General features: G+C 41.4%; 1 protein-coding gene across 1 annotated transcript in view; it reads left to right on the top strand.

Moving 5' to 3' along the window:
• Positions 1 to 26564, top strand: part of OTOGL (otogelin like) — a 130594-nt gene that overhangs the window by 78736 nt on the left and 25294 nt on the right. The window contains exons 35-49 of the mRNA XM_084810400.1: positions 547 to 3134; positions 4058 to 4235; positions 7667 to 7809; positions 8456 to 8479; positions 8588 to 8680; positions 11808 to 11997; positions 14025 to 14239; positions 18075 to 18216; positions 20372 to 20557; positions 21777 to 21989; positions 22637 to 22741; positions 23222 to 23329; positions 23945 to 24046; positions 25027 to 25131; positions 25243 to 25283. Coding sequence (XP_084666526.1) covers positions 547 to 3134; positions 4058 to 4235; positions 7667 to 7809; positions 8456 to 8479; positions 8588 to 8680; positions 11808 to 11997; positions 14025 to 14239; positions 18075 to 18216; positions 20372 to 20557; positions 21777 to 21989; positions 22637 to 22741; positions 23222 to 23329; positions 23945 to 24046; positions 25027 to 25131; positions 25243 to 25283 — 4433 coding nt within the window. The remainder of the gene's footprint in view (positions 1 to 546; positions 3135 to 4057; positions 4236 to 7666; positions 7810 to 8455; positions 8480 to 8587; positions 8681 to 11807; positions 11998 to 14024; positions 14240 to 18074; positions 18217 to 20371; positions 20558 to 21776; positions 21990 to 22636; positions 22742 to 23221; positions 23330 to 23944; positions 24047 to 25026; positions 25132 to 25242; positions 25284 to 26564) is intronic.

The following is a 26564-nucleotide window of genomic DNA, read 5'->3' as shown; positions in this document are numbered from 1 at the left end:
GCATACATAAAAATAGGCTTTCACACATGCATCCCCTGAGGGAGTAGGTCCTGTGTACCTAAAAATGTGCTGAGTTCTAGGTTACTAGCACTGATTTCTGCATTCAGCACTGAGGCTATGTACACAGTCTTGACACTGACCCGGCTCGCACGCAATGGCTAACTATGGGTCAAACAGCGCACAGTTAGCCATGGCTGTGCCAGAGCGAGCAAGCGAGCACACTGCTGCCCGTGCACTCGCCACTTCTGCTTTCTTTCTGCATCGCACCCTTCCTGGGTTGTTGTTGTGACGTACAAACCTGGCACTCACAAACCAACCTATGAACAGGGGCATAGCTGGGTTGTTTTGGGGTCTGGAAAGAAAGCGGAAGTGGTGAAGCTTACTCACTCCAGCGTGGCCATGGCTAACTATGGGTTGTTTAACCCAAATAAGCCATTACATGAGAACAGGCTCATTGTATCTCCCACTTTTTTAAGAGCAGGGGGCCTGAATCTAATCCTCTTTCACCCTCCATTTCAGTACCATTGAAGTATTCTCTTTTAACAGGCATACCCGTGAAGCCTACAGAATCTTCATCCGGGACAAAGCCACTAAGAACAAGGCCTACAGAACTAAGCACGATGGAAACATTTTCTCAAGTGCCTTCTATATTTGTTAGTGAAGGGGCGGAGCCAACATATATTAATTTTACTACGGGGAGAATACTTAAAGATCTTCATTCAGCGGCATCTTCTTATTCAAGCATGCATTCACCTGATTTATCATCAGTTCCAGAGCATTCTCCTGAAGACAGCTACAGTAATGCAATCCCACCTGTACTACTTGGATCTATATCCCCAGCAGCTTTTCCAGCTACTTCAGTAGTTACTGTAACGTCCTACAACACAAGGCCTACTTCCTTTTTATCATTGCCCCCTGCAACTACAGCTTTACCATCAATTACTGCCTTTCCTTCAAGAACCACTTCATCTATAAAATTAGGATCTGCAGCCTCTTCTGCCACATTAGCTACCTTACCTGTGGGACAAAGTTTGGCTTCTACTGAAATACCTACAAGCATCTTAATGACTAGCCATTCTCAGGTGCCAGTAGCTGCAGTGACACAATCTTTATTAACTGGAAGAACATCTCTTCCAAGTCCCATGTTATTTACAGGTTCACCATTAACACAAATATTTACTATGACTTCAGGAACTAGGTCCTATCTGTCTGTGCTTACAACAACTGTGTCTCCCATCCCGTTATTTACTTCTAGATTTACTGCATTTGCTACAAGTCCTCTTTATAGCACCTCAGCTTCAGACTCAGTGACATTTCGACCTGACTCAAAAACAGTAACAAAAACATTGCTGCCTACATCTGTAGTCTCACCAAAAGCATTTCTGACACCATCTCAACATATTGCTCCCTTAACCTCAAAACATTTTTCTACTCTCTCAGATACAGTTAGTAGAGCATCATCTTCAGTTGCTACACAAAGTCCTACAACCAAATGGTCTTCATTGAGTCCCAAAGTGATGCACACAATGTCTACATTAGTGCCTGCTCCAGTTATATCTCAAAGACCCAAAGCAACTGGGGAAGTTACAATTGTCTCAAAGAGCTTTCATATAGGACCTTCCACAGTTTCTCTCCCAGGTGTTCGTCAAACTTCCCAATCATTTTTAACAAGTACCGTTTTGACAGAAAGTAAATACACATCGCACACGGACTCATCTCCAGAGTCGACTGTTTTTAGAAGTTCATCAGAGTTTGCTGGTACCAGGGCGTTGCCTAGTAGTACTTCAGTGTTACCTATGAAGGTTTCATATGACACAGCACAAGCAACATCTAAAACAAGTGTTCATACATTTTGCCCTCATACAGAATTAAAAACTGCATCTATAATTAAAAGTGAAGATGCTTTTACTACTTCTGTAGAGTCTCCAGATGCCTTATCTGCTTTTACAAGTCCATCCAGGTTACTTACAGTGTTAACAACAAGATCTTCTACTCCTCAGATCTCTGTTTCAGCATCTCATTCTGACAGTTCAGCAGTGATTCCCACAATTGGCATCACTTCTGCTGTGGTACCAACTAGCATTCACATACAGATGCCAATTGTATCACTTGGTGAACTTGCTACATCAGCACGTCCAGGTTCATATCCTGCAGCTTCTCCTTCAGCTATTCCTTTGTTAACTGCAAGTACAGATATTTCTACAATACACACTACATCTTTACCTGCTTTGAAGATGCCCATGCTGTCTTTGGGAACCAGAAGTTCCGCTTCAACTTCTTCAGTGGACAATAGAACATTATCTTCATTAGCAAGTATATTCAGCACTCAGTCTGCAGAGTCAACACTTACTATGGGCATGCCTTGGAATATTACAACAATCCCAGTAGATGTCACTGAAAAGTACTTCCGTAGCCCCTCAGTAAGTTCACGAGTTGCCTCTGATGGCACAATAGCTCCTAGTAAAACTGCACAAGTGACTGAACTCTCTCCTATCCGTTTTGAGCTTTACACAGCTACTACTTCAATCCCAGTTCCTACTACCTCCCAAACACTTATGTATGGCCCAGACTTCACTTTGTTTACACCCAAATCTTCCACAGAAGCCTTCAGAACAATACCCATAGAAATGGATGAAGTGACTACCTCAGGTTGGATAGAGCTGGGAATGACACAGGCTTCAGAACTTCAAAGTGCAACCTCGTTTAGGAAAACTTCATATGCCTTAGAAAGTAATCAAACCTCAGAAGTGCAAGAAGACATCATGAAGTATGGAAGCACTGAGGAGCCTTCACTACTTTCTGTTCAGACGACTCTGTCTGTCAACAAAAGCAGCACAGCTTCAGTGAAACCAGCCTCCGTCTCTGATGTGACAGATATAACATTATCCGATTGGTCTAGAGTTCCGCCACCAAAATCAATTAGACCTTACTACAGTGTGACTGAACCGGAGCAAGTGAGAATCACCAGCTTGCAGAATGTCACAATAACAGATGTATCTCGCTCCCCTGCAGAGCCTTTGGGAACCCAAACATCACATGCTGAAATGAAAATGATGACAACAGAGAGTTCAGAATATGCTTCATTTGGCACAATGATACATACACTCATGTCTGCGACTGCTGCAGAATGCACAGTGAGAGCATTTTTGCCTGCTTATTTTATTTCATATTCTAATTTTTTCAAACATGGAGGGAACAATTCTATGTGGATCGACGGTCACCTCCGAGCCCAGGGGCGACCGCCTATCCAGTGCAGGGCAGGAGGAGTGGTGAGAAGCAGATGTCCTCCATGCTCCCGCCACCCTACTTTCATGGCTAGATGGCCGATTTTGGCTAACCGTGGGACCTCAGATTGTGGGAAGGGGCGGCCGTATGACACATAGGAAGTACCGTACCAGCACGTCTGACCTCCCCACCCTGGCCTGCCCCTGGGAATGCTCCATTTTCCCCGCTGTATGCTGCTCTTCCAAGCGCGGGGCCGATCCGCGCTGCCTACAAGGCAGCACAGGAGGGGCTGGAGGGCAGTTCTCCAGAACCAACCAATCCTATGGCTGTCTAGCCGCTGTCTAGGAGCCATAGGATTGTGCCCTTATTCTATTTTATCTATTTTCTTCTTCCTTTCATTAAACATTTATTTTTATATTCATTTTTCACTTACGTTGCTTCAGTGGCCAGCACTTCATGAAAATAACCTGCAGGTCTACACTCTGAGTAGACCCACTGTAATGAATGGGACTTAAGTTAGACTAACATTGGGTACAACTCACTGGATACAGCCCTATGTTTCCTATATATCTAGTAATCCTCAGAGACCCAAATTCTAATTATTTTTACTAAAATCACCCGCCTTATACTCAATCATATTTCTGAGATATATATATCATGAGACAACTGTTGACAAATACATCCATTCAGACCACGATACTCACAGGCAGTGGCATTGTTTTTTATATATAAAACTGCCTGTCTTATGCAGTAATGGTGGATCTTTGTTCATGAAACAAAATCAATTCAGATTTTAATGACTCCAAATTTTGTTTCTGTTATCATGGAGCAGCCAAGATATCTTGATCCAGTAGACAGATGCAGTCAGTATGTGTGCATTAATATGGGATGGATGCTTTACAATCTCTCGAGGAACTGCCATAAGAACGTGGAGAAACCTGACTGTGGTTTTCGTGGGATGCCAGTTCAGATTAACAGTGACAGCTGCTGTCCAGAATGGGAATGTCCTTGTAAGTCTTTGAGTAGATTTCATTATATTTTTAAACACAAAAGCCTAAAATGCATGGTTTGCCTCGCAAAAGTTACAGGGCAGTTGATTAGAATTTAGAATGATGGGACTCTAGGTTGAACAATGAGCTAAGAGAGAGATTAACCTGGGGGGTTAATTGGAAACAAAATAGTAATACAAGCCAAAGTCTGCAGTAGTAGGAGCAAACCAAACAGGACGTTCTACCATGAGGCTATGAAGGCAAGCTCTGTGTTGAGATAGGAAGATAAGCTTATAAGGCCAGATCGACACCTTGTGTCATATCATTATGATCCCATCATGGTAATGCTATATCCCTCTTTATATCTCAGAGGACACACAATGGCATTAGTTGCGGTACTTGGATAATACAGAATAAAGAGCAGAGAATAACACTATGATAGCGGTATATAGAATGTGTAATGTGCCCCAACAGTTATCAGTACACTTCTATACCGCTGTAAAGCAGTAGTATAGATCTAGCCTAAGTCAGGGTCAAAACAGACTTTACTTTAGAGATATAGCTAGCTGCTGCATATTTTTTCTTTTTTACTCTAGAATAAGTGCAAGGCCCCCAATCCAGACTGGGATCCTAATGTCGGAGTTAAGAGGGCTTTATCCCTTTCCCCCTGCTCTGGACCTGATCTGGATTGGGGGGCCCTGACTGCTGTAGAGTAAAAATGAAAAATAATGTCTGTTTTGGCCCTCAGTCTGTGCAAAGGGAGCTTTTAAATCTCTGTGTGTGGACACCTCTCCAGTTACGCTGCAATCCTATACACACTTACCTGGGAGTTAGTCCCATTGAAACCAGTGGGGATTACTTCTGACTTGGCATGTATAAGATTGTACTGTTAGGCCTAGTTTGCACTGTGGTGGCAAATCTGTCTGGGCACTACCACTTCAAACTGAAGGTGGAATGTTTCTCCATACAAAAACAACATTCCCTCCATATAGAAGGCATGATGATGGGGAGAACGGTAGAATAGAGACCATTCTCTGACATCTAGTTTTCAAAGTGCAGGGGGTTTTGCATAGAGAAAAATTCATTAATGTGATTCCCCTGTTTGCAATCTGAAGCAGTATGTCTCAGGCACATGTTTACCTTACTTTTGCATGAAAGCTAAGCCCTGAAAATGACTATCGTGGCTGTTCACTGTGTGAAACCTGGAACTGTTACCAGTGCTGTAAAGTAGGGGTGGGGAACCTGTGGCCCTCCAGATGTTTTTGGACTACAGCTTCCATAATCCATGACCATTGGCCATGCTGGCTGGTGCTAATGGGAGCTGGAGTCCAAACAACATCTAGAGGGTCACAGGTTCCTTACCCTGCTGAAAACCCTCTCTTCTATAGCTTTGCAGCAATGTGATGTGGCCTGGAAGTTCCACATTGAGCTATTCTACATGAGGCATTTATTGTGCACTCGTCATTCCTTACTCACAGTTGTTTATGGGTTCTTTAGATGATGTCATAACCCTCCAGTTTCCCTTCTGTTTTTTTAAGAGCAGTTTCATGGTTTTTTTTAGAATAGGGAAAATGCAGTATTATTTGTGAAAATGAAACAAAACACATTTCCTCACTTGTGTAATTGTGTTATTCTGCTATACCATAGTGCCACCTAGAGGTTATGTAGCAGCAAAGCAGGAAAGGAAAAGCTCTTTGTGTAGAGCTTGGATCTCAGTTCTGTGATGAAACTGAAAGTGGATACAGCAGATTAACAGTCTTGTGTAGAAAACCTCATTATAATCTGCAACAGTCTGCATGCAGTCAGTTATAAGGTGGCCAGTCCACATTAAGCCCTCATTCCTGGGTTATCCCTGCCAGCACTCTTGAATGGTGGAGGAGTGGGCAGGCACACTTTCTCCCCACCACAAATTTTAAAGAATTTGTGAGCTGGATTTTCCTTGTTGCCCAATTGCATGGAGGCCCTACTTATGCAATTTCTCTTCCCCCACTAGGGTGTTCATTTATACATCACTAAAAAAAAGGAAATGCATCACCCCCACAAAAAAGGACAAAAGAGGACACAGATTTGCATACAATTTGAATGTGTTAATGGATATGTGTAGATGCAAATTTAGAACTAATTCCTATAATTGAAATAGAAATACTATATATTAAAGGCAAAACTGAAGTACTTTGGCCACATAATGAGAAGATAGGATACCCTGGAGAAGATGCTGATGCTAGGGAAAGTGGAAGGCAAAAGGAAGAGGGGCCAACCAAGGGCAAGATGGATGGATGATATTCTGGAGGTGACGGACTCGACCTTGGGGGAGCTGGGGGTGGCGACAGCCGACAGGAAGTGCTGGCGTGGGCTGGTCCATGAAGTCATGAAGAGTTGGAAGAGACTGAGCAAATAAACAATAACTATATATCTTTCCCTACTGGGGAAGACTGTGACCAGGTGACTTGTGTGCCTGCTCAGTTTGCTGTCCAAGGGCTAACTGTGGTTGGGCGAATCCAAAGCCCCTGATTCCCCTTTTTATGGTACTTTTATAGTATCCTTAAACCGGACTTGGACTGGTCAGGCCTTCAAAGAGAGGGTGCTTTAAAACAGAGGACTGTCCTCTATAAAGTAGGACACATAACCCCCTAGCCCCCAAACACACACTTTTTCAAGGGCACAAAAGGAGTAGCACAAAAGGAGCCTCTGTGTGATCGGACACTGACAGTCTTTGAAGTGTGTGGTGGAAGGGAAGCAGTGTGCCTGATCCTCCATCACACGAGGGGCTGCCACCAGCAGTATATGAACCAGTAACCCACATTTTATTTTTTAGAGAAACACACACATATATTGAGAATAAAGTAAACTATACTGCATTAGATGAAACATACATGGAGAACCAATGTTACTTCTCAAGCCCTTAATGGTGAATTACATTTCCGTTTGAAACTTGATCCTAAGGGCTGCAGGTTACAAAATCAGCCATGTGTACCCATTGTAGATCTTGTTACTTCTGGGGATGTTACATGCCATCCTGTGAAGACCTAGGACCAGTCACATCACTCTGCAGCGTGCAGTCAGGGTAAATAAAAAGGAACACAGTAGTTTCATGTTAGAAGATACACTTTGTTGCTACACAGGCATGTACCTACGAACTTCGTAACATGTCAAATAGTTCTAAGAACTATTTCAGGCTGCAATCCTATGCAAACTGACTTGGGAGTGAGCCGCACTGAAATCAGTGGGACTTACTTCTGAGTAAACATCCATACGATTGTACCCTTAATGAAACTGTATGTGTTGCTGTTGAGCAGTGGTCTTTATTATTTCTCAGTTCAATGAACTTTCTGCATAGTTCAGTATGTGAAATAATCCCTCTAGCATAATAAGCCTCCTGTTATTAAAAATGTTTGAAATCCCTGAAATGTCATGTTTAGTGGTGATCTCATTAACTGTCAGCTCTTTCCTAGGTCAATGCTCTGTGCTGTCTGAACTGAGCATTATTACATTTGATGGAAATAACGTAGCACTCTATAAAGTAGCCTCATATATTTTAGTCAAGCTACCTACAGAAATTATTGTGGCTCATATTGAAAAATGTCCCACTAATCAGGTAGGAGCCTTGTGTAGTACTATGCAATATTAATGTTTTAGATTTAAACAAGAACAACAACAACCCTTTATAGGGCTTTTAGAAGGAAACACTTAGATTTCTGTATTTGTAAACACATGTTTTCTATGGCAACAAATAATAAACAGTACTTATATCTCAGATATGTGTATATGTGTGTGTGTGTGTGTGTGTGTGTATGTATGTATGCATGTATATGTATATATATGTATGTATATATATATATATATATAAAATCTGATAATGTGTAATCCTTGGAGCTACACAGTGTCACTGATTCAACATGAGTAGAAGAATTAGTAGAATTGCAATACTGAAAGTGCAGACTTTATAAGTAGTAAACATCAATAGTGCAATCCTATGCATATTTACTCAGAAGTAAGCTCCACTGAATTCATTTGGGCTTATTCCCATGTAAGTATGTATAGGATTGCAGCCTAAAGATTTTCTAGTGCAATCAATTGTGCCATCTGTTTTATAACAATATCTGTTTATATTCAGGCGACTTAAAAGAATTTTTAACAAGATAGTCCATGTTGAATTATAACTAGTAATGCTTATAGTAGTGCTGGAATTATGCCAGTTTATGAAACAGCAGTACTAACCCACTTTTAAAACTATTTTTCAGAGTGCCAATTCAATAAGAAAACTAGTGAGTATTTTTCTAAGTACGACTTTAATACATCTTTGAGCATCTGCTGATTGTTCCTACGTTGGTTGTTCATTTCACTTCGAAAACCTTTTGTCTTTTTCTTTCAAGGCTCCACCCGGAAGTGCTTCAGGTCTCTGTTTTAAGAAACTTAATGTAACAACATCTTCATATAAAGTACTTATTAATCGTTTAGCAAGGAAGGTGAGTTAAGAATTGTTAAACTGTAGGATACTTCTGCTAAAAATGTAATTGAACAGACAGTCCAACAGGTATTCTGGAATGTGACAAACTTGCTTTAATTAATAAAAAGCTGGATTTCTTTCGTAGTGTATCAATTCATTCATAGGGACCAGATTGGGGTGGGGGCAAACAACTGTGATAGATCCATATTGAAAACATCTTCCCTCTATATAGCATGGATCGCTGTGGTTTTAATTTATGAGCCTCTTATTCTTAGTTGTGTGTGTGTTAATTCTAATACTAGCTATATTTTTCTGGACATATTTTTTTAAAAAACAGAAATAACACCCCTTTCAAGAATAATGCAACATGTAAGTAGTTGCAAAGATGTTGATTTACCCAATTTCAGAAGGCCAAATTATGTGGCTTTAATTAGGAGATGTGTGATTGGCTCTCTTCACGTAATTTTCTTCCCCTAAAAGTAGCAATAAGAGGTCACAAATTTGGGTTGTGGGTAGGGATGTATAGATTTTGTTTAATCCAGTCTGTGTGTGTTTTGTGGGTTGTCAGGTGTCTTTTGTTCCATCATCTGCTCAGTGGCAGATTTGGAATTTTTTCCCTTTTGGAAAAGTATGCAAAAACATCCACTGCAATTTACATAACTTTACGCATCAAGAAGGGCTGGTCTGATCTCTGCTCTGGTCTGATCTCAGAAGCTAAGCAGGGTCAGCCCTGGTTAGCCCTTGGATGGGAGACCACCTGGGAACCAGGCTTCCTGCATTGAGCAGGGGGTTGAACTCGATGGTCTTATAGGCCCCTTCCAACCCTATGATTCTATTCTATTCTATTCTATTCTATTCTATTCTATTCTATTCTATTCACTAGTACACAATATTCTGCATATTTGTCTTAGTGCTACACAGAGAAGACTGAAGAGAGACTAAAGATGTATAAAATTTTGTGTGTTTTTTAAGGTGTATATATTAGTGTATTTTGCACTAAATATTGTACTTTCGTACAGCTAAATTTGTGTACAATTCTGGAAAGTTGTTGTTTTTTTTTTAAGGCCTGCAAGTCCATGGAATCCATGCGACTCAGAAGATGACAATCCACAGGTCAAATTCATAGAAATGGGAAGTCATCTTAATCCGTTTTGGATTTCTCTGACATCCCTCGTTGGAGTGGGGAGTTGAACCTCTTCTCCTTGGGCTATGCTCCCATCCTGATTATCTTGATAATCCCTCCACTTTACTGTTATTATTAGTTGTGCAGAGAAAAACATATAGGTATAATAGGAATGCTGTCTGGTCACATAAGCTCCCTAAGTCTCATGAGACTTCAGGAAATTAGTCCCAAAGCCTCACAAATGGTTGCAAACATATCCTGCAGGCCTATCTCTCCTCCTACCCCACCTCCACTCGATTCATCTGCAGAGGGAGGAGTGTTTCCAACATTTCTTAATGGCAACTGTGGACATATTTAACATTCCCTTTTGATCTATGGAAACAAAGCTTGGGTTTAACCCAGCATTCTGTGAGTGGAGTTCTATTCACACGAGTGGAAGCCTTGTCTCCCCATCTGCCACCTCTGCCATAAACCTGCTCCAGAGATCTGTGCTATATACATGGGGGGGGGGACCCTCCAGAACAGCATGGGAACAACTCTGGGAGCTACAGGGGCAAGGAGAAACCTGCAAAAAACGCTAGTCCCCATTTCCATTTGTGGAAGGGCTCTGTGGTATCCAAGCCATTGCTTCATTTCTCTTGCTGCTTTGTACTCATAACAAGTATTTATGCCTGGGCACGGTAATGGACTGGATGAGGGCTAATAAACTGAAACTCAATCCAGACAAGACGGAGGTACTGTTAGTGGATGGTTCGTCTGCCCAGCTAGGTGATATTCAACCTGTTCTGGAGGGGGTTGCACTCCCCCTAAAGGATCAGGTTCGTAATTTGGGGGTGCTCTTGGATCCAGAACTGTCACTTGAGGCACAGGTGAACTCAGTGGCACGGAGCACTTTTTATCAGCTTAGGCTGGTATACCAACTACGCCCTTATCTGGACAGAGATAGCCTAGCTACAGTTATCCATGCTCTGATAACTTCTCGTCTGGATTACTGCAATGCGTTATACGTGGGGCTGCCTTTGAAAACGGTCCGGAAACTTCAGCTGGTCCAAAATAGGGCAGCAAGATTGTTAACAGGGACTGGCCTGCGAGCTCATATTACGCCAGTACTTTTCCAGCTGCACTGGCTGCCAGTCCATTTCCGGGCCCGATTCAAAGTGCTGGTGTTAACATTCAAAGCCCTTAATGGCTTGGGGCCAGGTTACCTGAAGGATCGCCTCCTCCCATATGTGCCTGCCTGGACCTTAAGATCATCATCAGCGGCCCTTCTCCGTGAGCCCCTGCCAAAGGAAGTGAGGCGGGTGGCTACTAGGAGGAGGGCTTTTTCTGTTGTGGCACCCCGGCTCTGGAATGAGCTCCCTAGTGAGGTTCGCCTGGCGCCTACACTGTATTCCTTTCGGAGCCAGGTGAAGACCTTTTTATTTTCCCAGGCATTTTAGCATTTTAGCTTTCTAAATTTTTATCTTTGCTGTTTTAAATCTGTATTTTAAACTCCTGCACTGCTGCTAGGTTTTATTGTGGTTGTATTGTTATATTGTGGTTTTAATGTTCTATATATTTTAAATTGTTTTATTGTGTGTTGTTTGGTTTTAATTTTTGTGAACCGCCCAGAGAGCTTCGGCTATTGGGCGGTATAGAAATGAAATAAATAAATAAATAAATAAATAAAAAAAATAAGTATTTATGGAGGACAGGGGACAGCCTGACTCTTGAGTTCAGGCCATATGTTGTTATGAGGTCTGGGGGGAATAAATCAATACATACATCCATTTTGCTATTTAATCTTGAATATAAGGGCCCCCTTGCTACTAGCAAAGGAGAGCTTTCTACAAGTAATTGCATTTTTTAAATTTCAACACAGGAAAGAGAACGGTATGTGCTGCCTTGCTTTTTGGGATTTGTGAGAGCAGTCCTGTGCTGGTAGTTCATTATGTTGAAAAGTGTTCCTAAAGAGCAAAACTGCCACTTGCATGGTTTTGGCACTGTCCTTTTCATTCCAGCAATTGTTTTGGGATTATTTTAGGTAGTTGTGGATTCAGCGATTCAGCCTTTGCCTTTCGCAAGACATGGCTTATGTATTCAAGACACTGGTGCTATGTATGTAATCAATACACCAGCTGGCATCAACATTAAGTGGGCTCATGTTACAGGCATTATAGATATCCAGTACGGCTTCCACTCTAATACATCTAGCAAGACTGAAGGACTTTGTGGTGAGAATATGTATGGTTTCTAATATTCATTTTCTTTATTTTGTTCTACCAGAGTTGTATTTTTTAATTTATAGTTTGATTTTCTCTACAATGTCCTGCCAAAAACAACAAAATCTTATTTGTGATCTTATGACATTCCCCTCCCATCTTTTATTCTAGATACAGGGATCGCCAGTAAAGCTTGTGACTTGTTTAGCAACAAATTCCAATGGCAGTGTTAACAGAAAAGACGCTGCACTCTTGTGAACAGAATAAAAGACCCAATTGCAGCTACCAGCCAGTCTTATACATGCCAAGTCAGAAGTAATGGCTGCTGTGTGCACTGGCTTTAGCAGATGATGGAGATTTGTACAGGATTAGATCATGCCACAGGCTGAGATTAGTTCCCTAAATGTATCTGCCTGTGCTCAACTCCTTCCCTCCGAAAGTTGAGAGTTTTAGGTTGTGGGTCAGAAGTTTGTGCTAGAAAAACAGACCTGCCAACCATTGTTATATACTGTAGCTTTTTTTATCTTAAAAGGAAGATGCATTGGTCTAATGCTGTTGGTAATAATTAGAAATGCTGAATACAATATTAGTGAAAGGGAACTCATGGAACACCCAAAATAGCTTTTATGAGAATTAATTCTTCACCATCCTGTTTTGGGTATTTTTCAAAACTTGTTTAAGAAGTTGAGGAGACGGCTGTAATTTTATATTATCAACCATGACAGTACTTCAAACATTTAATCTAAAAATAAATTAAAAATCAAATTAAGCATAATGTCAGGATGATCCTATTGAAAGAATGTGGACCATACCCAGTTTTTCTATGCTTTAAGTTTAAGTCAATCCTGCTTTTGTGAATAAGGGCACAATCCTATGCATGTGTAGACAACAAAAAAGTCCTACAATTCCCAGCATGCCTCAGCCAGCCATGCTGTAGGACTTTTTTTCCTGCCTAAACATGCATAGGATTGTGCCCTAAGAATGTCTCAACGGTTCATAAACCCATACTTTTCAGCATTGCACATAGGAAGCTGCCTTATACAGAGTCAGACCATCGGTCTGTCTAGCCCACTATAGTCTACCCTGACTGGCAGCAGCTCTCCAGAGTGTCAAGCTGAGATCTTTTCCATCATGGTACCTGGAGATGCCAGTGATAACCCTGGGCCTTCTGCATAGAAAGCGTGGGCTCTGATGCTGAGCAATGGCCCCTCTCCATAGTTAAATACTGATTTACACTTGTGGCTATGGGAACAGCACTATATTTCCCTAGAGTTCATTTGAAAGGAGAATTGCCTTTGTAATAGGATCGTACCTGGCACAATCTAGTAACGTCGCCAAATAGAGACTCAGGGCGCAATCCTATCCAGATAGGCAGCCGCCTCCGAACTTGGAGGCGGCCGCCTATCCAAAGAAGGGCAGGGGAAGCACAGAGGGGATAATTCCCTCTGTGCTTCTCCTGCCTTGCATTTTCAGCTAGACAGCCGAATGCGGCTGTGTAGCCGTGGGAGGACAGAGCAGGGAGGAGGCTTCTGTATGACACATTGGATGTGTCGTACAGGCATTTCCACCCTCCCTGCCCCCAGCCACTCCCGTTTTCGGCCGCTCCATGCTCGTCTTGCAAGCGTGGAGGATGGGGCTGTTCCGCGCTGTCTCAGAGGCAGCGTGGAAGTTGGGAGAGGTCGGTTATCTGGGAACCGACCTCAGAGCGCAGGCCATGGGATTGCTCCCTAATGGTCTAGAATGTACTAGTCCTTAGGGAACTGCAGCAGAGGACAGCATTTCTTTTTTGTGCTATATGTGTTTGAGAAGAAGTCTAAAGTGCATCCTTAAACTCGCTACATTCCTTTTCCAGTTACACAGCAAGGTAATAGAAAGGAGAATGTAAAGGCTGTCTGTCAAAAAAAGATGTTTCACAGGATAACTCAAACTTCTGCTTTTCTACCTAGCATATTTATTTAATGTTATATATTAATTAACACATACTATATACTATCAACACATAATATATTAATATAACATTAACATATGGTAATGTTAAGGTGTCTGCAATGGTGATCCAGTTGATGACCTAAAAATGCAAAATCGGACAATAATTACAAATATGGAAGAAATTGAGGCTTTTATTAAGAGTTGGGAAATTGAGAAATCCATCGATGTCACAACAAGGAGACTTGTAAGAAACTGTACCGAAGATAACTGTACATATTGTATGGAACTCTTGCACAGATGGGCTTTTGCCCCCTGTCACAAAAAAGTAAGTACAAAAGAGTGAGCAATCCTACATCTAGAAGATAAATCTCAGCAACTCAGCATGCAATTCTGAGCATTTTGTATTAAAGATAAATTTATTATTAATTTTTTAAAAAATATTAAAGTACATACATTAACTATGTGATATAGCTCTAATCATCTACTGGTTCCATCACCTGAGTGTTCTATTCTGGCAGGGGATACAAATGGGGGTGGGATTAGCTCCTTTGCAGTTATATTTTGTTCTAAACTGAATAAAAGTCAGCCAGAAATACAGAGCTATCTATTGAGACAAAAAAAGGATTAAGTAAATATGCCCTTATAAATGAAGTAACCTCCACTCCCAGTTTCGTATGGGGGGCAGGGGGGCATTATGCTTTATACAATATAAAGGAACGAAAATAAAATAAATTTTGGGTCCCTTATACTAAAAGTGAAAATCACGGAAGATAAATGAAACAAATAGAATCTATGTTTGGTTGCATCATAGCTATTAAAATGTCACTTTGTTGCTTATTCGGTCAGTCGCTTCCGACTCTTCGTGACTTCATGGACCAGCCCACACCAGAGCTTCCTGTCAGCTGTCGCCACCACCAGTTCCCCCAAGGTTGTGTCCGTCACCTCCAGAATATCATCCATCCATCTTGCCCTTGGTTGGCCCCTCTTCCTTTTGCCTTCCACTTTCCCTAGCATCAGCATCTTCTCCAGGGTATCCTGTCTTCTCATTATGTGGCCAAAGTACTTCAGTTTTGCCTTTAATATTCCCTCAAGTGAGCAGTCTGGCTTTATTTCCTGGAGTATGGACTGGTTTGATCTTCTTGCAGTCCAAGGCACTCTCAGAATTTGCCTCCAGCACCACAGTTCAAAAGCATCTATCTTCCTTCACTCAGCCTTCCTTATGGCCCAGCTCTCGCAGCCATAGGTTACTATGGGGAATACCATTGCTTTCACTATGCAGACCTTTGTTGTCAGTGTGATGTCTCTGCTCTTCACTATTTTATCAAGATTTGTCATTGCTCTCCTCCCAAGAAGTAAACGTCTTCTGATTTCCTGGCTGCAGTCAGCATCTGCAGTAATCTTTGTGCCTAGAAAGACAAAGTCTGTCACTGCCTCCACGTTTTCTCCCTCTGTTTGCCAGTTATCAATCAAGCTGGTTGCCATAATCTTGGTTTTTTTGAGGTTGAACTGCAACCCAGCTTTTGCACTTTCTTCTTTCACCTTCGTCATGAGGTTCCTCAGCTCCTCCTCGCTTTCAGCCATCAAAGTGGTATCATCTGCATATCGGAGATTGTTCATGTTTCTTCCAGTGATTTTAACTCCAGCCTTGGCTTCATCAAGCCCAGCATGTCGCATGATGTGTTCTGCGTACAGGTTGAATAGGTAGGGTGAGAGTATACAACCCTGCCGTACTCCTTTCCCAATCTTAAACCAGTCCGTTGTTCCATGGTCTGTTCTTACCGTTGCTACTTGGTCGTTATACAGATCCCTCAGGAGGCAGACAAGATGACTTGGTATCCCCATACCACCAAGCACTTGCCACAATTTGTTATGATCCACACAGTCAAAGGCTTTAGTCAATAAAACAGAAATAGATGTTTTTCTGAAACTCCCTGGCTTTCTCCATTATCCAGAGGATATTGGCAATTTGGTCTCTAGTTCCTCTGCCTTTTCTAAACCCAGCTTATACATCTGGCAATTCTCGTTCCATGAATTGCTGGAGTCTAGCTTGCAAGATCTTGAGCATTACCTTACTGGCATGTGAAATAAGTGCCACTGTTCGATAGTTTGAAAATTCTTTGGTGATTCCCTTTTTTGGTATGGGGATATAAGTTGATCTTTTCCAATCTGTTGGCCATTCTTGTGTTTTCCAAATTGGCTGGCATATGGCATGCATCACCTTGACAGCATCATCTTGCAAGATTTTAAACAGTTCAGCTGGGATACCGTCATCTCCTGCTGCCTTGTTATTAGCAATGCTTCTTAAGGCCCGTTCAACCTCACTCTTCAGGATGTCTGGTTCTAGCTCACTGACCACACCGTCAAATCTATCCCCGATATTATTATCCTTCCTATACAGATCTTCCATATATTCTTGCCACCTTTTCTTGATCTCTTCTGCTTCTCTTAGGTCCTTGCCATCTTTGTTTTTGATCTTACCCATTTTTGCCTGGAATTTACCTCTGATGTTTCTAATTTTCTGGAAGAGGTCTCTTGTCCTTCCTATTCTATTATCTTCTTCTGCTTCCGTGCATTGCTTGTTTAAAAATAATTCCTTATCTCTTCTGGCTAACCTCTGGAATTCTGCATTTAATTGGGCATATCTCCCCCTATCACTGTTGCCTTTTGCTTTCCTTCTTTCTTGGGCTGCTTCCAGCGTCTCAGCAGACAGCCATCTTGCCTTCTTGGTTTTCTTTTTCTTTGGGACGTTTTTTGTTGCCGCCTCCTGAACAATGTTGTGAACTTCTGCCCATAGTTCTTCCGGGACCCTATCTACTAAATCTAGTCCCTTAAATCTATTCTTCACCTCCACTGCATATTCATTAGGAATATTCGTGAGCTCATATCTAACTGATCTGTGGGTCTTCCCTATTCTCTTTAGTCTGATTCTAAGTTGTGCAATAAGAAGTTCGTGATCTGAACTACAATCAGCTCCAGGTCTTTTTTTTACCAACTGCATAGATGTCCGCCACCTTTGGCTACAAAGGATGTAGTCAGTCTGATTTCGGTGTCGACTGTCTGGTGAAGTCCATGTATAAAGTCATCTCTTAGGTTGTTGGAAGAGAGTGTTTGTTATGCACAGTGAGTTGTCTTGGCAAAATTCTATCAGCCTATGTCCTGCTTCATTTTGTTCTCCCAGACCATGCTTGCCTGTAATTCCAGGTGTCGTTTGACTACCCACCTTAGCATTCCAGTCTCCTGTAATGAAAATAACATCTTTGTTTGGCGTACTATCCAGTAGGTGCTGCAGATCCTCATAGAACTGATCTACTTCAGCTTCTTCAGCATCTGTGGTTGGGGCGTATATTTGGATCACTGTGACGTTAAATGGCTTACCCTGAATTCGAACTGAGATCATTCTGTCATTTTTTGGATTGTATCCAAGCACTGCTTTAGCCACTTTATTATTAATTATGAAGGCTACTCCATTTCTTCTGTGGTCCTCTTGTCCACAGTAGTAGATCTGGTGGTCATTTGATGTGAAGTGGCCCATTCCAGTCCATTTCAGTTCACTGACACCCAAAATGTCTATATTTAATCTTGACATCTCCCCAATAACCACATCCAATTTGCCCTGGCTCATAGATCTTACATTCCAGGTTCCTATGGTGTGCTGATCTTTAGAACATCGGATTCGTCGTTCACCACCAGCACCACTGGCAGCTAGCTGTCCTTTTGGCTTTGAGCTAGCTGCGTCATCACATCTGGGGCTAGTTGAACTTATCCTCTGTTCCTCCCCAGTAGCATTTTGACCATCTTCCGACCTGGGAGTCCCATCTTCTGATGGTATACCGACATATCTCTGGTTGTACTGATCCATTTAGTTTTCATGGCAAAAATACTGGGGTGGGTTGCCGCTTCCTTCCCCAGGGATCATATTTAGTCTGACCTCTCTGCCATGACCTTCCCGTCTTGGGTGTCCCTTCATGGTTTAGCTCATGACGTCATTGAGGTGCTCAAGCTCCAGCACCATGACAAGGTAACGATCTCCTTTGCTGAAGAAAATGTCACTATTACCTTTAATTTTTTTGTTCCAATCTGTTTTAGCAATAATAGAAGAAAATCAGTGTTGATAATGAGGTGTTCATTGATCCAGCTGAATACATATATATTTAATCTAGGTTTCACCACAAGACTTTTGTGAGAAAATGTGGATCAACAATACTTATTTTTGGAATTATGAATGTGATGCTCTTTCTGCATATGTAGCATTGTGCAGGAAACACAATATTTGCATTAAGTGGAGAACACCAGATTACTGTTGTAAGTATAGTGCCGTCTTCTCCAGTCCGATCTTGTTGTTCTTGTCTGTATGCCAGAGCTCTGTGGTGTAGAACATAGAATTGGAAAGGGCAGCAGGGAGAGGGGGGCTCTTTTTCTTTTCTTACAAAAAATACTTTTAGAAGTTTACAGTTTTGTCTTTAACAGGCCTGCAAACCAGATGAACTGCCCCCTATATTTTTGGTGCCCCTCCCCCCAGAATTTTTAGGCTGGCTTTGGGCCTGGCAAGGCCCAAATTCAAATCCTTGCTTAGAGGAAGTTCACTAAGTAGCATTCCAGTCTCTGTTGGTGAATACAGATGGCTCATTACTAAGTGCTAACTTAACATGGCGGTCAAGAATGACAGCTTGTTTTCCATCATGAGATTAGGCCATGTTGTCCCATCTAATACAAGCACCTGGAATAGTATGTTATCTAGAGGCTCCTTGGCCCTTCACTCAAGGCCAGGCACAGTCTCTATTAATTGGGAAGTGCTAACAGCTGGAGTTGGTGGGGAGTTCCAGCTTCTTCGGAGGCAAGGGCAGTCCACCCAGGGGCTGAGCTGGTGACTGGCTAAGGGAAATCTGCCCTGGGTTGCTAGGACTGGGCTTTAAAAGGGGGCTGAGGTAGAGGCATGGTGTCTCCCTTCATCCTGGTGGTTCTGGACCTGCTTATAGCTGGTCACTATCCTGGGAGACCCATACTTAGGTGTGTTAAGCATAGGCCAGGTAGCTTTATTATTCTGTTGGGTGTGTGTTTATAAAGCTGTCTGTGTATGTTTAAGTAATTTGGCTTTGTACCCTCTTGTGCAACTTGCTACTTCCATTCTTCCCTTTCCCTCTACCCCTTTATTTTTACCTTAATAAACCTTTATCCAACCTTTAGTTGGTGTGATTTCTCTGCATAACCTCAGTGCTAATTTCAGTGCCTCTTGGCCTAGGAGTGTGGCTACTGGGTATTTTCGGGGGACTGGAAGGCCAGGTTTGGCCAGTCCTATTTTGTAGGAGAGTTGGAATTAGTTCCAAAGCGGTCCTACCTTGCAGGAAGGTTGTAATTAGTTCCAGCAATATTTCACAATGGTCAGTTGTATAGCACTGGTCATCTGTAGTGTCTTCCTGCATGATGAATAAAATCCACTTCTCTACTTCCCCAGATTTCAGAACAGGTATGTGTGTAAGCTAACGTTCACCATGAGGGCAGACACTACAGACCGCTGCTCTCACATAGTTGTATGCTCACCATGGTACATTACAACTAGATAAATAACTGTATATTTATTTATCTATCTATCCTATCTCTGAATCTGACATACTTCATATAAAAATGTTCTTTGTAAGTTATAAATAAGATAAGTAAAAGGCAGTTTGTCATGATGAAGATGATCGTTCCTTTATATCATAGAGCAGGGTTAGGCAGAAGGTAGATCTCCATATTTTCTAGACTTCAACTCCCATCAGCCCCAATCAGCATGGCCAATGGTCAGGAATCCTGGGAGTTTTTGTCCAAAACATCTAGAGTGTGCCAGGTTGGGTAAGGCTACCATAGAGGCTACATCAACGTTAACAGTCTTGGAGAACTATAGAGTATAATGGAATCTATGGCTTGCTACTACTACTGCTTCTCTAGCTAAACATTTATTTAGTGTTACCAGCGTGCTAGGTGCTGTACAAGATGCAAAAGAAATAGAAATATGCTGCCTGGTCAGGGGACTTGCTGACTACATTAGTAAGCAAGACTGGTATGTGTGTGTGTGCGGGGGGGGGGGTAGCAATGGGAAGAGGGGATCACAAATGACATTTCAGTAGCAGGTAAGATGATGATAGGATTGTTCAGGGACAGCTTTATTAAAGAAGTGGGTCTAGGTGACTTGTGTACTAGCCATGCAAAACAGTTTTCGAATACTTGTCTCCATCACTCATGTCCTTTTTATCATACTTAGATTTTCTCCTTCTATTAACTAGGCTTTCAGTTTGCAAGCCTTGCAACTAAAACCTCTGAGTTATATCAAGATCCATTATGTGAAGTATATGGTTAAGCTGATAATTTAGCTAAGTTATGCTTTATCACATAGGATGCATTTCCTATTATATCCCCCTTTTTCAATGAATATAAGAAAATGCTGGCAATGTTTGTTTTCCTCTATATGTATGACATGTAGCACTCAGTTGTCCTGATGGGAAAGAATACCAGCCTTGTGTGCAACCTTGTGCTGCCAAAACATGTCTAAATAAATGGTTCTATGAAGAATCACCATGCTCCTACTTAAGAGAAGACTGTGTTTGCAAAAATGGGACCATTCTTCATAGAACAGACTCTGACCTCTGCATTCCAGAAGAAAAATGTGGTGAGTAAACCTGTAGCTATGTAAGCACATTTCTTCCCATTAGGGCCAAGGATGCTTGCTTTCTGGTGGGGCAGAGGCATGGTTTCTATCTTCGTCTTCTGTTTATCCAAACAGTATGAGATTAATAGGCAGTCCAAACTACCTCTAGTTTTTGCATCTTCTAATGGATGCACCTAGAAAAGCTGTTCTCCATCTACAGGTTTTAATGAGTGTCAGTGCAATCCTTTGCTTGTTTACTCAGAAGTAAATCCCATTGAGTTCAATAGGGCTTATTCCCAAATAAGTGTCCATAAGCTTGCAGCATGTACTGTTTTAGAGCTTGCAGTAGTATTACGGGACTCCTGGTAATAATCCTTCAATGTGCTGTCCAGAATTGTGATTTTGAAGTGGTGGATTCATAATTTCTGTGCACCAAGGTGAAACAGTATGAAAATGGTATCTGAAGACTAATTGAAGGAGTCAGAAGGCTGCCCAATGTGAATATTCATACAATTGCTTTGTTGCCTTTGCACAGGAGCAGATGTTAATACAGGGTCCTCCAATTCTCACACATCCTTTCTCCACTGCCTGCCATATTGAAGCAGGTTAGGTGTTTGTTTTTGTGTTATAATAAGTCAAACTCCATAAAGGAAGCAAGGGTAGGTAGTAGTCCTGGTCATATGCGCATGAGGTCAAGCTGATCAGACTTAGAAGATTTTCAGTTAGTGATCTTAACTGTTCTTGGAAAGATAAAAGTCAGCCTCTGAAGTTGTACGTCTTAGAGGGAATATCTCTCTGAATACAAGATGCTTGGGACATTTTCATACTCTGCTTCTGTCAAGAGGTATTTAACTGCTGGAAACAGCATGCTGAATTAGATGGAACTTAGACTGATCCAGTAAGGCAATTCTTAATTTCCACAGTGGTTCATAAAAACGTATCAGTTCCTCCCATTGTATCACAAGGCAAATGGGTAATCCCTGCAGAAATATAAACTCCTATGTATACAAGTTCCTAGTCAGGAAGGCAGGTTGTTATATTTTGGACATGGAGTTCATACTTTTTCGAAGAACAACCTCCAAAGGTGAGCCAGGAAAAATGCAAACTGTTTAAATAGAAGCTGGATAGATTAATTCCTTGATATTTCTAAACAGGTATGGTTTATATTAAAATGTAGCTATACAACAGGGGTGGGTTTTTTTGGATATCAGATGGATTTTATGATGTTTTTCATTCATAGCCTGTACTGATAATGAAGGGCATCCCCGTTCTACTGGTGAGGTTTGGAATGGCTCCAATAAAGGATGCTGCATGTACAAGTGCTTGGAGAATGGGAGCATTATTGCTATAGAGCCTGACTGCAATCAAGAGCCGCCCCCGAAATGTGAGCGGGAGGGTGAAGTGATTATTAATGTAATCCAAGAACGAGCTTGCTGTCCAAAGAAAGTCTGTGGTAGGTAACAACTAGTTGATAGGAATTTATCTGTGTGCAGGTTACAATGAAAATAAAAGATCTGGCACATTGCTTGTGTTAAAGAGAAGATAATTTCTCGTTGGTAAAGTTTTGGAGAAAAATGTTAGCATGTCCCTGTTACGGTTCTGAGCCCTGCTGTGGGCATGAGCTGCAAAAAGGCTCCCCTCTGAGCTGTGATGGAAATGGCCAATCCACCGCTCAACTGAGCAATAGGTGAGGAGGGAAGACTGGGATCAAATACCCATCTGGTCACACAAGCTCCCCCCCTCATTACCCCCCCCCCAATTAAGGACAATAAAGAGGCCAACCAAAAGGCCTGCTTGGACTCTTTTTGACTGAACACATCCAATAAATAATCAAGCTGGATATAATATTAGCTATCACTATTCTTAAATTCATTTTTATTTGAAACATCTTTCTTGATGGAAATAGATTGCAAAGAGAACAGCTGGTCCAGTATTTCATAGAATCATAGAATAGTAGGGTTGGAAGGGGCCTACATTTGTCCTCTATTAACTGTAACTGCTTGAAGTTATGAATAAATGCTTTGGCCTGTCAACTTTATGTGTATGGTAAAGTTAGATAGTACTATACTGATTGATTTAGTCTTTACTTTTTATTTTTAGAATGTAACATGACTGTATGTGATCCTGTTATTCCATCATGTAAAAGTGCTGAAAAGTTGGTAGTGGGATACAGTCCTTCTTCCTGCTGCCCTCAGTACCGATGTGGTAAGTGATAAATAGAAATAATTAGATTAAGGCATTGTTCAGCTAGATATGTATAACACTTTTGAGCATATAAAATAGGAAGCCAAAAGTGCAGCTCATGGGCCACATGCAGCTTACCAAGCTGTTTCTGGCAACCCACCAGACCCCCCCACCCCCTGCATACTGCCAAAAAAATAGTGGCAGAAGTACCTGGGCTTTCCCTTGCTAGTGCTACCAAGGGAATCCCTTCCTTATCTCTAATCTTTGCTGAGACATCAGAGATAAGGAAGGGATTTCCTTGCTAGCATTAGCAAGAGATACCATATGTGTGTGCACGTATATGTGTGTGTATGAGAGAAAGAGTGTGCATGCATGCACATGTGAGGCTCCCAGGTGCCACCCAGCATGGCTCTTGGGGCCAAACAGGTTATGCACCCCATTTTACAACAATAAAGTAATTAGTTACATTTTACTAAAGAAACGGTTTTGTTTTTTATTCAGAATGCAATCCGTCAGCATGCCCTAATGCTTCCCGTCCAGAATGCAGAGAAGACCAGTTTATTGTTGAAGCAAAACAGGAAGATCCTTGCTGTTTCTCCTATTTGTGTGGTAAGGAACCCTTCCCATGTTAACAAGTCTATGAGTAAGCAGGAGATTCTAGAATATCTACAAATAAGAGCACATTTAGACTTTACTTTTTAAAAACTTTGTTACAGAACACCCTTGATTTTAAAAGGGAAAATAATGCACATGCATTTTAGTGGCTGGGTTTCTCCTTAATTACAAATAAGACATGCTTGAAAAGGGATTGGATGCTCACTTCTGAACTTGCTTTTGGAAAACTTGGCCATATAAACATGCATATACCATTCTCATTTGGCATATGTTGTCATTTAAATTCAGGTAGCTTTTGTCTTTGAGTTTAAAAAGCAATGAACTGGCTCTGAGAAAAGGCTAATCTGTAGTTGGCATCTGATTTACATATCCTTAGGCCCTTCCTGGGACAACTCTGCACAACTGTAGAACTGCAAGGAATTATTTGGATTTAATCCTCTGAGTAATTCTATAATGCAGTAACCTTTGAAAATCAGGCTACTTTTTAAGAATAGTAAAAAATTTCAGTTGGTTGAGACTGTTGTAGCATATAAACCGAAATATTATAGAACTGGCATGACACTAATTTAATATATTTTAACATGGTAATTGATTTATTTTCTGTTGCAGTTTGTGAATCCTGCATTGAGCCTATTCCATTATGTCATGAAGGAGAAATTCTCACCGTAGACCTTAGCACCACATACTACTGTTGCCCTCATTACCACTGTGGTAAGCTTTGCTTTGTTATTATATGTTGGAATGGATTAAGATGATTGCTTTTTTTTTTAGTTTTTGTATCATTCAGTGACTATTGCAGTTGCCGTGTAGTGGGATCAAGGTGGGACCTGTGTACTTTTCTTGAACAGGAAAGTTGTGGGAGTGCCACATTAAGGCTCTCGATCACATAAGCACCATGCTGGATCAGACCAAGGGTCTATCTAGTCCAGTGCTCTGTTCACACAGAGGCTAACAGGGAGAACTGTAACCACATTCAACTGAATGCAGTTACAGTCCCCTTTAGACCTTCCCACTCCACACAAGTAGATTGGGGTGGAGAGGGGGCCAGTCCTTCCATGCTTAGACTTTTGAATGCCTGACCAGGGCTAAAGTATTATAGGAATGATCAGATGCCAGTCGTATGTCATGTGCTCATATCTGTAAATAGATATTTATAAAGATATTATCAGTTGAATTTCTATTCCTTTGTTCCACCAAAGATTTCAGAGTAATGTTTTATCTTCTCTTCTGCATAAGGTCACTCAGGAAACTGTGAAGCTACACAAGGATTTGAACCTAGTTTTATAGCACCCAAACCCAATACTTCAGTCACTTCATCATATTCCATACATACGTGATAACTCATCTGAACCATAGCCAACCTAAAGAACCATGCAACCAGTTCAATGCTCAGTGGAGCTTTGGGCTTATGTTGCTTAAACAACAGTCTATCATGCTGTCTAGCAAAATGACTTTGAAACTGGGGGAAGGTGTCTTTCAAAAGTGGTTGCAGTATGACATCGGAGGTCAAAAAGCCCACAGTGGGCATATCCAATCTCTTATATGTTCCTAAAGTAGCTCTTTAGCTCCTGATCCATTAATTCAAGATAACTGGAAATAATAATTGTAATACTGAAAAGTCGTGTATTTGACTAATTTTTCTGTGGAATTGTGGAAATGATCTTTTCATCACATCATTTCTCACTCTGCAGTCTGTGATGAGAATCTCTGTCACTTGCCTCTTCTGAATTGTTCTGCTGATATGAAACTGGTGAAGAAAAGAGTACCTGGACAGTGCTGCCCAGACTGGAACTGTGGTATCTGCCATTTGCTTTTCTCCTAATTACTTGAATTAGCTTCTTTTAATACCTTCTTTCCCACTGATGTGGCCATATTCATCTTCTGTCTGTCTGTGTCTCTCTCTCTAGAATGTGACTGTGAAAATGCTACTGTACCAGCTTGTAAAGTGGTAAGAAATGACTGGTTTGGGTATAATTTAATAACAGTTTTAAATTCTTATTCCCCCTTTTTTATTTTGTGGCTTTTTTTTAGAGGCTATCTGTACTACCATCATATATAGCAGTCATGAGTATGGTGACTATGTAGGATATGTGAAAGATAAGATTGTGTCAACAACGGAGCTGTGTAGAGTGCAGTGAAATCTGGCAGAACCAGGGACAAGAGTTTTCGAACATGTCAGTAGGACTACGTTGGAAGCACTTGCCAAATAAGCTGTAATGTTGTAAGAGCAGTCCATCCACGAGATTAAGCAGGCAAAGTCAATGTGAGGAAAATCTCTCCAAGGAAAGCCGAGATCAAGGTGGAAGAAGGAAGTGAGGATGAGTTTATGTGCCAAATGTAAGAAGGAGATAAACATTTGAAGGGCTGGGTTGGAAAGAAAGAGGATGAGAGAGAGAGAGAATCAGGTAGCAGCAGAATCAACCCAAGACATTTTGCTGCCTGAGGTGATGGACAAGACGCCCCCCCCCCCCCATTCCATGTAGAGAAGTTGACTGGACTGGCAGTTGAATTTTAGTTTAACACTGGAGACAGGACAACACCCTTCCCTGCACCTGAAGTGAGCAGGCTAAGTGAGAGCGCACAGAGCAAGCCTCATGGCACATACAGTCCTGTCCTCCAACCCCTCACCACTACTCCTCACCTTCCAGCATCTGCCACCAAAGGCAGTCACCTCACTTTGTGTAATGGTAGGGCTGGTCCTGGGTAGCAGACTGCAAATGCTCTTAAAGGACAGCTATTTCATTTATTTATATATCTATATATTTACTATAGAGAGCACAATTTTGATTTTCTGCCTCAGGCAACAAAATGCCTTGGGCCATTGTTGCATGAATTCTCATATAGTGGAGTCACTGGACCACATGGTTTTGTTTTTCAAGCCCATAGTGAAGAAACGAGATATTAACACCAACCACAAAAGCATTGTGATTTAAAATGTTATCCCCTAACATAATTTCCCTTGCCAACAAACCTTGAATTTTATGAGCATTTCTATTATCTGTAAGAATGTAGACTTGTTCTGAAAAGTATATACACTTTTAAAAGTATGAAATTATGCTGACATTCATTCATTCATTTATTCATTCATTCATTTTATTTCTATACCACCCAATAGCTGAAGCTCTCTGGGCAGTTCACAAAAATTAAAACCAAAGAGCACACAGTAAAACAATATAAAATATATATATGAGCTTTTGTAATATATGAGCTTTCAAACAAATTGCTTTTA

Source organism: Heloderma suspectum, chromosome 7 (genome assembly GCF_057233095.1).
Source record: "Heloderma suspectum isolate Gila_16-S chromosome 7, 16-S_ref, whole genome shotgun sequence".
Classification (NCBI taxonomy): Eukaryota; Metazoa; Chordata; class Lepidosauria; order Squamata; family Helodermatidae; genus Heloderma; species Heloderma suspectum.
This window is presented reverse-complemented; position numbering and strand designations above follow the sequence as displayed.